The sequence below is a fragment of the Acomys russatus genome, chromosome 8, assembly GCF_903995435.1.
Source record: "Acomys russatus chromosome 8, mAcoRus1.1, whole genome shotgun sequence".
In the NCBI taxonomy this organism is placed as follows: Eukaryota; Metazoa; Chordata; class Mammalia; order Rodentia; family Muridae; genus Acomys; species Acomys russatus.
This window is the reverse complement of record NC_067144.1, coordinates 59,316,333-59,327,774: the sequence shown is the minus strand read 5'-3', so window position 1 is coordinate 59,327,774 and position 11,442 is coordinate 59,316,333. Positions and strand designations below refer to the sequence as shown.

The 11,442-nt window shown below is 36.5% G+C and overlaps 1 protein-coding gene across 1 annotated transcript; it reads right to left on the bottom strand.

The window, feature by feature from the left end:
* Positions 1–221: 221 nt before the first annotated feature.
* Positions 222–1,467, bottom strand: LOC127193017 (igE-binding protein-like). The gene is given in 2 exon segments (XM_051150373.1): positions 222–1,361; positions 1,444–1,467. Coding segments are annotated over 2 exon segments (1,164 nt in total).
* Positions 1,468–11,442: the final 9,975 nt, after the last annotated feature.

The following is an 11,442-nucleotide window of genomic DNA, read 5'->3' as shown; positions in this document are numbered from 1 at the left end:
CAAATCGGTATCTATCATATCTCATCTATATCAGTACAAAACATCTATCTAGACTTAAAAACATCTTAACCTCTAAACAACTAAGCTTAATTGTAAAACTAAACTATCTGGCCTTCAACCCCATCAGAGACTTGAGAAGGAATAAAATTGATTACTTGAGTATACTAGGAGCGCAGGTTAGCAGTTTTCTAAATTGTAAGAGGCCACACTCATGTCCGCCATTACAAGATGGCGTTGACAGCCTGTGCCCCAAACGGATAAATGGATAACCTGCGCGTGAGCAAAGGGACCTTCCACTTGTTGTCCTCCTGGGTTTTGATGAATCGGTTCCCATATCTTTGAGGGCCCTGGGACCGAGGGCCCGATGACCCGTTTTTTGGCATGTCGGAAACCTGGTGGCCGTCAACCGACTGATGGTTGATAGGTGGGAGAAGTCTCCCTTGCATGTCTCTCACCGAGCGACATTGGCTAACCTTATGATATCCTTTGCCGCAACGGTTACAGAGAGTTGTTATCTCTCTTTTTTTGTCTAAATTTTTGCAATCTCTTTTAAAATGTCCAGGCTTACCACAGTTATAGCAAGTCTTCTGATTAGCTTTGCCCGTAGGGCGCCTTTGAGACTGAAGAATAGCAGCTGCTAAGCCCGCATTAGTAAGAGGCCCGCCAAGGTCCCTACACACTCTGAGCCAGTCTTGCAAGCCTTTATTTCTTCTTGGGGCTATAGCAGCTCTGCATTCTTGAGTGGCTTGTTCAAATATCAGTTGTTCAATAAAAGGCTCAACCTGTTCTGCATCCCCAAAGATACGTCCAGCTGCTTCTGTCATTCTAGCCACGAAATCGGAAAATGATTCTTCAGGGCCCTAAATGATTTTTGTAAGGTGCCTATTGGCCTCCTCTTTTTTAGAAAGTGCCTTCCAGGCTCTAATAGCCGTTTGTGAAACTTGAACATAGGCTCCCCAATGGTAATTTGTTTGATGTGCGGTAAATTGACCTTGACCTATTAGCAAGTCAAAGGTCCAATTTCTCTTTTCAGGAGTAAGGGCAAGAGCATTAGCTTGGGCTTGTGTTTGAGCGGCCTCATACCAGAGAGCCCTCCATTCCATGTATTGGCCCATATCTGGAAGTGCTGCTTTTACTACCACTTGCCAATCAGAAGGAGTTAATGTGCCCGTGCCAATTCTGTCTAGCATCACCAGGGTGAAATTTGCATTAACCCTGTATTTGCGGACAGATTCAGCCAACTCTTTAATCAAATTATATTCAACGGGGGCATGTACTTGCCCCCCATTCTCTGTTTCATAAACAGGAAAAATGTTGTATAACTTTTGACAAATTTTTCTCGGCCAAAAGGAAAATCCAGACTGTAGTTACCAGAGCAGCTAATCTGTCTAGGAGTCTTTCTCAATTTATATTACAGAATTGGACAACAGAATTCGAGCAGACGTTACGAGAATTAAGAACTGCCATCATTCAAGTTAATTCTACACGCTTAGACCTGTCGCTTACAGAAGGACTTTCGTCATGGATCTCTCCGGCTTTCTCCTATTTTAAGGAATGGGTTAGGGTTGGATTATTTGGAACTGCGATCCGCTGCGGGTTGGTGTTGGTCCTATGGTTGGTCTGTAGACTTAGGGCTCAAGCAAAAAGAGACAAAGTGGTTATTTCCCATCCTCTTGCTGCAATTGATAGTGGGGCCTCCCCCGATATATGGTTATCCATGCTTAACTAATGAGCCGCTGGCTACTCAGCTCCTGCACCCTCAGAGTTCCCGCTCATTGCACGAGGTGGAGTGAGTAAGTCTCAGCATCCTTAGAGAGTTACTCTATGACTCTCTCTTGGATGTCTCATTGTGTTCTCAATATATGTGGGCAACGAGTTCTCCTTCCTTCCTTTCTCTGTGTGGCCTTTGCACTCGACTGGGCCTAGCTCCCATTGCACGTCAAAAGGCACCCTATCTCTATGTGCTCCCTATGGCCATTGCACCCCGCAGGGAAATTTGCCCATTGCACGTGGGCTAGCATTGGGTAGCACCCCTAATGTGGTCCTCGATCGGCTGGTTCTTAATCATGCTCCAGCCTTGATCGGACCACTTCCCTTTCCTAAGCTCGTTGCTGCCTTATTTAACAGAAAAGGGGGAGATGTAAGAGGCCACACTCATGTCCACCATTAAAAGATGGCGTTGACAGCCTGTGCCCCAAACGGATAAACGGATAACCTGCGCGTGAGCAAAGGGACCTTCCACTTGTTGCGCTCTGCCTCTCCCGTGGCGTCATCTCGCCCGATGAGCAACAGCCAACCAGGGACTGACACATCCTAAGCGGAGGACAGTGTCCTATATAAGGGATGGGTTTCTTCAGTTTGGGGTCTCCATTTTACTCACTGTAAGCTTATGCTCTCCCTCTCAAGATGCATTAAAGCTTTGCTGCAGAAGGATCCTGTATGTGTGCCGCGTCGTTCTTGCTGGCGAGACGGTTATGCGAGTCACACTAAATGAGAAGATGACAGAGACTGTTTGCTACATGAATAGTCACCCAAAACTCTCTATAATGTTGGCCCATCATTTTCAGCCTTTTGGTCCAAAATAAATGACAGATATATTTGTGATGCAGGAACAATTGAGGACTTGCTTACCCTGTCTTGGCAGAATTTGGCCGTTGACTCTGCCTCCATCCAAGCTTGCCATTTTTTGGACAGAATTCTGTCTGTGGCAGAAGTGAGGACATATTGCACAGGGTTCACTTTTTAAAGTGTAATTTTGGGCTAATTTTTGAGGCTGCTCTTAAATTTTATTATTAAGGAAACTAAGAAAACACAAAGTGGGCCTAAGTTCCCACTGTATTAAAGAAATCATGAGGATATTCCAATGACATGGTAAGATGTTTAAAAAAATATGCAAAAGTTAGAGATTAATTTAGGAGATGGAACATGGTAGGATTTTTTAAAATAATGAAATATTAGGAAGAAATGTTGCTATGCACTATCAGGAAGTCTTTAAAGTTTAAGGAAACAACCTTCCTAAAAAAATTTAAAGGTCATGAGTCCCAGAATCATTTAACTATAATAAGGCCAATGAGGTTGGTCAGAAACTTTTAAACTTGTAAATATTTTGATAAATTATGTTTATTTAAAAGTCATAATGAAAACTTAGCTCATTTACTTAGAGATTTGATTAAGAAATAAGTTCAATTCCAAAAAAAAAATTTAAACAATTATTAATATAACCATTCATTAGATAAAGAAGGAAAATTACTCTCCTCGTATCAAAAACAAAATAATAAATTTGTGGAACTCAGGAATAATAGCAACTGCAGGGAAACTAAAATGATGAATTTTCTAAAAGTGTTTTCATTGTCTTTAAAACCTCACCGTATTGTCTAGTTTTTAGTAAAGTCTTATCAAGTTTTGGCTTCTTTACTCAAAGTATTTGTTTAAGCCTAAATGTTTGATGAAGCCTATTATCTTTTGTTTATTTGTTTCTAGACTATGCCTTCTATCACCCAAGTTAGCCTAAATTGCATGTGATCAGAAAGTGAAACTCCATATTCTCCTGCCTCCACTTCCTAAGAATTATCATAACCATCATGTAACAGCTCATCTAGCTGAGATTTCTAATATTAATGGCATTTTATTTTGAAACTTTATAAATATTTAAACAAGAGAATTTATGTAAAAAAATGCCAATGGCACTGATTATTAAAGAAGTACTTGTGTTAGGTAAACAACATTGCTACTGCCAGAGAAATGACTCAGTGGTTAGGAACAAGCACTCCTACTGTAGTGGGTCTGAGTTTGTCTGTTTTAGATGCATCACAGATATTAATGACTCCTGCTTAGGGTATATAACACCCTCTTCTAGACTCACTGTGCACCTGCACACACACACACACACACACACACTCACACACACAATTAAAATCAAAAAGTAAGTTTTTTAAAAATCCTGCTTTTTACAGGTTCACCTAATTTGTAAAAGTTTAGTTGCAAGGCATTGAAAATGTCATGACTGATATCTTCCAGTTATATTGGCTCAAAATTTATTCTGATAGTCTCAACAAACCACAGAAAAATATTATTTTCCCATTTGATTCTGATTTTATGATTTATTGAATCATTAAATAAAATGCCAATACCAAAATTTTCTTTATGCTATGATGCAAATGAAATGAGAGTGATATATTTCAATGTTGGTCATGTCATTGCAAAACTTTTGTTCACTATTACAAAACAATTCAGCCATAAATATCATTGGTAATAGACCATATGGACTGCCTTATTAATTTGAATAACATATTTTACTAACCTCAGCCAAGTGAGAAATTCTTTACACTCCAGGAATAATCTTTTTTGTTGTTGTTGTTTAAAAACTTCTAATACGGCGAAAGGTAATTCAATTAACAACTTTTTCTCCAGTGTCATCATTGACATTAATAAAACTGTAGTAAATTCTGGTGAATATTTTGGCTGCTCTGCTTAGTAAGAGCTGATGATTCTCTTGGAATGTGACCCAGGCTTCATTTCAGTCTAAACTGTAGTTCTATATATAATTAAAGGAAAAGAAAAACTATAATGTATTTTTTATTCAGCTATATAGAATTATTAGTTCCTATCAGATAGGAAATTGAATCCAAATCATTTATTTTATAGCATTTTATTATAGTATTATGGATTTCTGAATAAATTGTCATTTTAAACAAAATCTAGTTTAAAATTTACATATATGACTTTAGTAGCTATTAAAATATTTAATTAATTTTATTGCAGCTCTATTAATGTAGCTCATATTGTTTTCATACAATAGTTTAATATCTTTGACTAAAAAATTAAGTTATCTATGCTTCAATCAAACCTTGAAAGAACAACCATAGACAACTTACACCGATACAAAGGAAACGTCAGGGACTGCATACATGACAATATCTAGAAGTGCTATAAAACAGAACTTGAAGATAATGGCACTAAGCATATAAGGATGATTAATTGTCTTTTTGTTTTTCAAAGAAACTGTTAGCTTAATGTTCTTTATTTTACTGACATTAAGAAAGTATTCAACAAGAAATTCTGCAAATGTTTATTAGCACTTTAAAATACACATATAGCAAATTTGTTTTCTGTCAAAAGACCACATATAGCATCACAGCTTTAAATTTATCACGTATATATCAGAAAAGTTTCTATAAAGTAAAACAATATGAAGTGTATATACTTGAATTGACCCAAATATACAAATCTATATTGAATATATACAGCTATTTTCTTGTTATCATTTGTTGAATAACACAGTGTAATGAATGTTTGCATTAAACTTATATTTAGGGTAATAAAAGTATTTCTAATAGGAAAGATGTTTTCTTCAAGGCTGTGAAATACAAATAGCCAAAACACTAAGACTATAACATTTATATAATTCCTGATTATGTCATGGTTCTTCTTGCTATAGGTAGTTTGTTATATATACATGTAATAATATAAATGCATATGTAAAAAATAAAAAAGTTTATTAATAAAAAGTATTTCTAAATAATTTGATGTGTATTGGAATATTTATACATATTACATTTCAATACTATAGCACTTCACGTAAGGAATTTTGACACTCATAGAATTTGGAAACAATGCAAAGCAGACCCAATCTTCCCCAGAAACTAAGGGACATGTGTTTTGATAACAATATAATTATCAATTGCACACACCCAATGCCTTAAAACAGTACAGACTGATTGCCTAAAGACATATTTCAGGAAAGGACCTGGTCACCAGCCAACTGTGTTCTCTGTCTTCCTAGATCAGTTTATTCAAATCTGTTTATCTGTGATAATGATATCATCAGAAAGCAAACTAATGAATAATATTTCAAAGGTCTTTCTTTTCCGCACTTCACATATTTCAGTTCTAGTTTCAGTGAGATCCCTAATTTTCTCGTGTATGGTAGACAAGAACTAACCTCAGAATCCATGAGCCATTTTCCCATCATGTGGTCCTTTTTTGTTAAACTTTATAGAGAATAAAAGAAGCTTTCTTCTTAAAGGCAACAGTAGTTTTAAGAGTTCTCAACATAACAAGAAAAATTATTCTGTCAATGAGCTCAATGCTTATGTGAGATTTTTTATTACATCTTCAGATCCTTCCCCTTTTGCCATGACTTTTTACCACTGCAGGATACTGTATGGAAGTGTGAGAATCACTGGGGTTTCTTAAATTCTGACTGTCAAAGCCATGTGAAAACCAAGAATCTTCTATGTTAAATCTATTCTTGACAATAAATAAAAAGCAAACAAACAACAACAAAGCAAAGAGGAAGTTCCTACATGCTCATTGTAGGTAGGACCTTTCTTAGAGACAAAGTACAATAGAATAAGCTCTAACTTTTAAAGTTAATCTAAATGGCTACTTGCCAATTACATGAAGTGTAGGAATAAAGATGGAACAGAGATTGAGAGAATGTTCAACCAATGATGGGCCAACTTGAGAACTAGCCCCTGGGAGAGAGCCAGTCTCTGTCACTATTAATGATAGTCAGCTAGCTTGAACACAAGAGCCTAGTATAACTGACAGGCTTCTTCCAGGCACTGATGAAAACAGAGGAACAGACCTACAGACAAACAAAAAGCCAAGCTTGTGAAGTCTAATGGAAGAGTGGGAGAAAGGATATTAGTATCTTGAGGTGTCAAAGTACCACAAGAAGATCTGCAGAGTAACCTACCCTGGGCCCATGGCAGCTCACAGAGACTGAACAGGAGAGAGAGAGAGAGAGAGAGAGAGAGAGAGAGAGAGAGAGAGAGAGAGAGAGAGAGAGAGAGAGAGAGAGAATGCATGGTCTGGACCTTGACCCCCTACACATATGTATGTAGGAGAGAGCAGCCTGGTCAACATGTCAAATGCCTAACCAAGGGAGTAGGGGCTATTTCTGACTCTGTTTCCTGACTTTAAGTCCCTTTTCCCTAGCTGGGATTCATTATCAACCCTCCATGGGTGATGATATTGTTAGTCCTACTGCAATTTGAGATGCCAGGTGGAGTTGGTACTCCCTGATTATCTTCCCTCCTCTGAGAAGAAGGAGAGAGGGAGAAGGAAGAAAGGTACAGGAGGATGGGACTGGGAGGAGAGAAGGGAGGGAGCTGAAATAATGTTGTAAAGTGATTAAAATAAATAAATTAATTAATAGACAATAACAAAACTAATATTTCTTAGAGCTGTTATTCCTATGTGAAGGTTACTATGTTCAGAATCCTATCACTTATTTTAAGAAATATAATATAATAGATTTGGCCTTAACATGGAGGTTGCTCAGATGTATATTCACTATTTTGTTGTAAATTTTACACTTTATCATATGCTTTTTTCTGTAAGACTTTAAGCTCAATTCAACAATGATGACTTTTAACCCCCTTCCTTAGAAGTGACATTTTTTTTCTTCTTCAAGAAGAAAATGATTAAATAATATAATGATTAAATTTTCAGAAGCCCTTTACTGCAATTTTAAGAACAAATAAAGTGTTTTATTAAGCCCCTCAGGGGGATCATGGTGTTCTTATAAATTAGATTTGAGGCCAACATAGTTTAGACCTTGTTTTTCCTTGCTAAAATAGAAATGTGTCAGCACACTGTAAAATGGAAAAGAACTTTCAACTTTTTCAAATTAAGTTAAAATCTTTCAAGTTAATCTTGTATCTTCAGAACGGTAACATCCTTTGAGCCAGGAGCTGCTGTTGCTTGCTTCCCACCTGCCTTAGTGACAAGATAGGTTAGCAGCTAGCATCCAAATTCCCCTTTCCAAAAATCTGTACTGTAACCGGGCTCTTCAAATATCTCATTCATAAACCCAGAGAATAAAGATAAGAAGCAATGTAATGTAATTGTGTGATAGTTTTGCTGTATCAAATCTCAGTAAGTTTATTTATTTGCACCATTAGGTCAATAAGGAATTATAAAGTTGATGTGCATGGTGGCTCATGACCTTAATCCCATCTCTCATGGGCTTGAAGCAAGATTATCTCTGTTAATTCAAGATCATCCGGGTCTACACAGTGAATTCCAACAAGCCAGGGCTACATAATGACGACATTACTGAAAACAAAGCAAGACAAAAAAAATAAAAAAAAAATCATATAGAACAAACATACTTTCTATGCATTTATTCTATACTAGACAATATTTTAGGTTACAGAGGGAAATAGGAAAGTTTTATCTTTAATCCTAGCAATAAAGAAACTAATGAAGCATATTATTGTTTGCTCATATTTATAAATATTAATCACTCATTATTGTCACCTTTAAAATTCCTAATGTTATTTTCCAAATATTAATTAAAATTGACTAGAATCACTCATTAATCAGCATTAGGCCTTCTAGCAGGGGGATGTCATGCAACAGTTAAAAGTAATGTGTAGAATACAATATATATGGGTGAGTATATTTGGGTATTTTGTAATATAGCATATGTAGGTTCGTGATTGGCACATTATGCTTAGTCTATTATTGATTCTTCTGTGATATCAGTGATGCTGCGTATTGCTGATATTGGCGTTGAAGGCTTTTTGTTATTATGCTCAGGAAAACAGATGCACTGCACAAACAACATTTCGTTATCTGGCCAAAGCTTCCACGAACATGTACTGCAATTGTTATTCAATAATATTTCTGCCTCACTAAAATGAAATCTGGTCTCCTTAATGTATTCATTGCTTTGATAAGCTAAAATACACAGGAAATTATTCACTCTGGGAAATGAATGAACTAATTCTAACCACAAAATTCAATTTAGTAGGGGAAAGGTCATTTGTAAACTATACTCTTGGCATCTCATTGAGAAACCTGAGTAAGGTACCAACTAATCAAGAGTAATCAAGGAAGAGGTTTTGTTAATTTTGTGATTTAGCAAATGGTTTTAAGGGGTTGGCCTTTTGATTTGCTTCGTTGCAAAATGTGAAGGGGTATTATATACAATTTTGTTTATTCACTTCACAAATGCCTATGCACTCAATTACTTTTGGATATTTATTCCTCATTCAGATGATAATTCAGACCAAGCCAAAAACCAGCTACAAATAAGGCAAAAAGATGTTCCATAATTTTTACCACCTAAAAATGTCTTGTAACCTAGCTTATTCTAAGAATAAATTAATTTCCTCTCATTAAAAAAACAAAAAAACAAAAAACTCTTCCTCCTGCTAGTGTCGCAATATGCAAGGCATTTGTGTGCCAACTTTCCCCAGAACACCTGGTCCATCCTTTACTGCCAGATGGACCTGCTGATGCAGAGCAAAAGGAAGCGTGGTAATAAGTACGGCTATGGGGGATGTTGTTGGTAACGTTACTGGGTGAATCGGCCCTGCCTGAGAACTGTAGCAGTACCTAGCCTCCATTTGACTGTCTACAGCTAGCCAATTGCTCAGGGGTTTCAGGGGCAGAATGAGGTAATGAAAGAGCACCCATCTATAAATCGGGAGATGGTCAGTCTGTGCTACTCATTTTATTTTTGGATGCTCCCTGTCCTATCTCAAATAAGAATCTGTTAAAAATTGATAGAATTGGGTGAGATAATTCTTAGACTTTGTTCTGGGTTATAATTCAAAAATCACAGTTTGAAGATTGTACTTTTCGTTATTAGAAAGCAATGAGACTCAGCCGGGCGGGGGTGGCGCACGCCTTTAATCCCAACACTCGGGAGGCAGAGGCAGGTGGATTGCTGTGAGTTCAAGGCCAGCCTGGTCTACAAAGTGAGTCCAGGGCAGGCAAGGCTACGCAGAGAAACCCTGTCTCAAAAAACTAAAAAAAAAAAAAAAAAAAAAAAAACAATGAGACTCTTACATAGGATATTTTAAAAAGGAAAATGTACTTTTCTGTACCATATGCATTTTAAAAAATTCATAATTTAACAATCCTTGATATAGCATTACTGTCCACGGTGCTTATTCATTTTATTAGAGTTGAATATTACCATATTTCTCTGTGCCAGGCACAGTAGCAGAATCAGATACCCTATTAATCCTTACTAGGTGGGTCTAGTAAATAATAATATAATATAATAATAATATAAATATACTTTCACACTTGATGGGCATAAAAAAGAATTTCAGATGATTTGGTTTGCTGATGGAACATTTCTCATAATTGAAACTTGAGAAAACTCTTAGTTAACTATAAGAAGATGGGATTAATCAGAATTTATTGTAAGTATAAAGTCGAGGTCAATATTTGGATGAAATTGATATCGTGCAACATTTTCTTCAGCAACAGGAAAGTTGACAATACAAAAAAAAATTTTCATTATGGAACAAAACTATTGTGCCCAGAAACACAACAAAACTCCAAGAGTAGATCAGTGTTCGTTAAAAAGCTTCTTACTTTAACTGCAAATTTTGAAAGTATTAGATATTATCTCTTTTGTCTTACAAGAGTAGTTATGCAAACTGAAAACTGTGGGTGTGGTTTGACAAAACAGAAAATAATATTTCAGGACAAACTGCTACCCTTGAAATTGGGATACACAAGGTTATCTTGAAAAAAAGTTGACATCTGTCTACCAATAGTTGACTGCTAGAGATAAAACATTGCATCAATATATCAGGAAGACGCCTGCTGCATGTTGTTGAAATCAGAGTGGGCCAGCATAAGAATGCCTAATGGAAACCACAGTTTTTGGGTAGGTGACAGTATTTTATTGGTATCACCTGAACAGAACACCAATAGCTCAGGCTCTAATATCAACAATTAATAAATGGGACCTCATCAAACTGAAAAGCTTCTGTAAAGAAAAGGACACTGTCAACAGAAAAACAAACAAACAAACAAAAAGAAAAAACAAAAAACAAAAAGCATGAAAACCAACAGCCTACATACTGGGAAAAGATCTTCACAAACCCAACTCCTAACCAAGGCCTAATATCCAAAATATATAAAGAACTCAAGCAATTAAACCACTGAACCACATTATCCAGTTAAGAAATAGGGTACAGAGCTAAACAGAGAATTCTCAACAGAGGAACATCGTGTGCCCTGGAAAACAAAGAAATGCTCCAAATCCTTAGTTATCAGAGAAATGTAAATCAAAATGACTCTGAGATTTCATTTTACACCTACAAGAATGGCTACAATAAAAAATTCAAGTGACAGCACATGCTGGTGAACATGTGGCGAAAGGGGAACACACCTCCATTGCTGGTAAGAGTGAAAACTTGTACAATTGCTTTGGAAATCAATGTTGTGCTTTCTTCAGAAAATTGGGAGTGTTACTGCAAGATCCAGCTACACCACTCCTAGGAGTATATCTGAAAGATGCTCCACTGCACCACAAGGATCATTGCTCAACTGTGTTCATAGCATCTCTTCATAATAGCCAGAATCTAGAAATAACCTTGATGTCCCTCAACCAAAGAATGGATGAAGAAATTGTGGTACATTTTGACAATGGAATACTACTCAACTATTAAAAACAAGGAAATC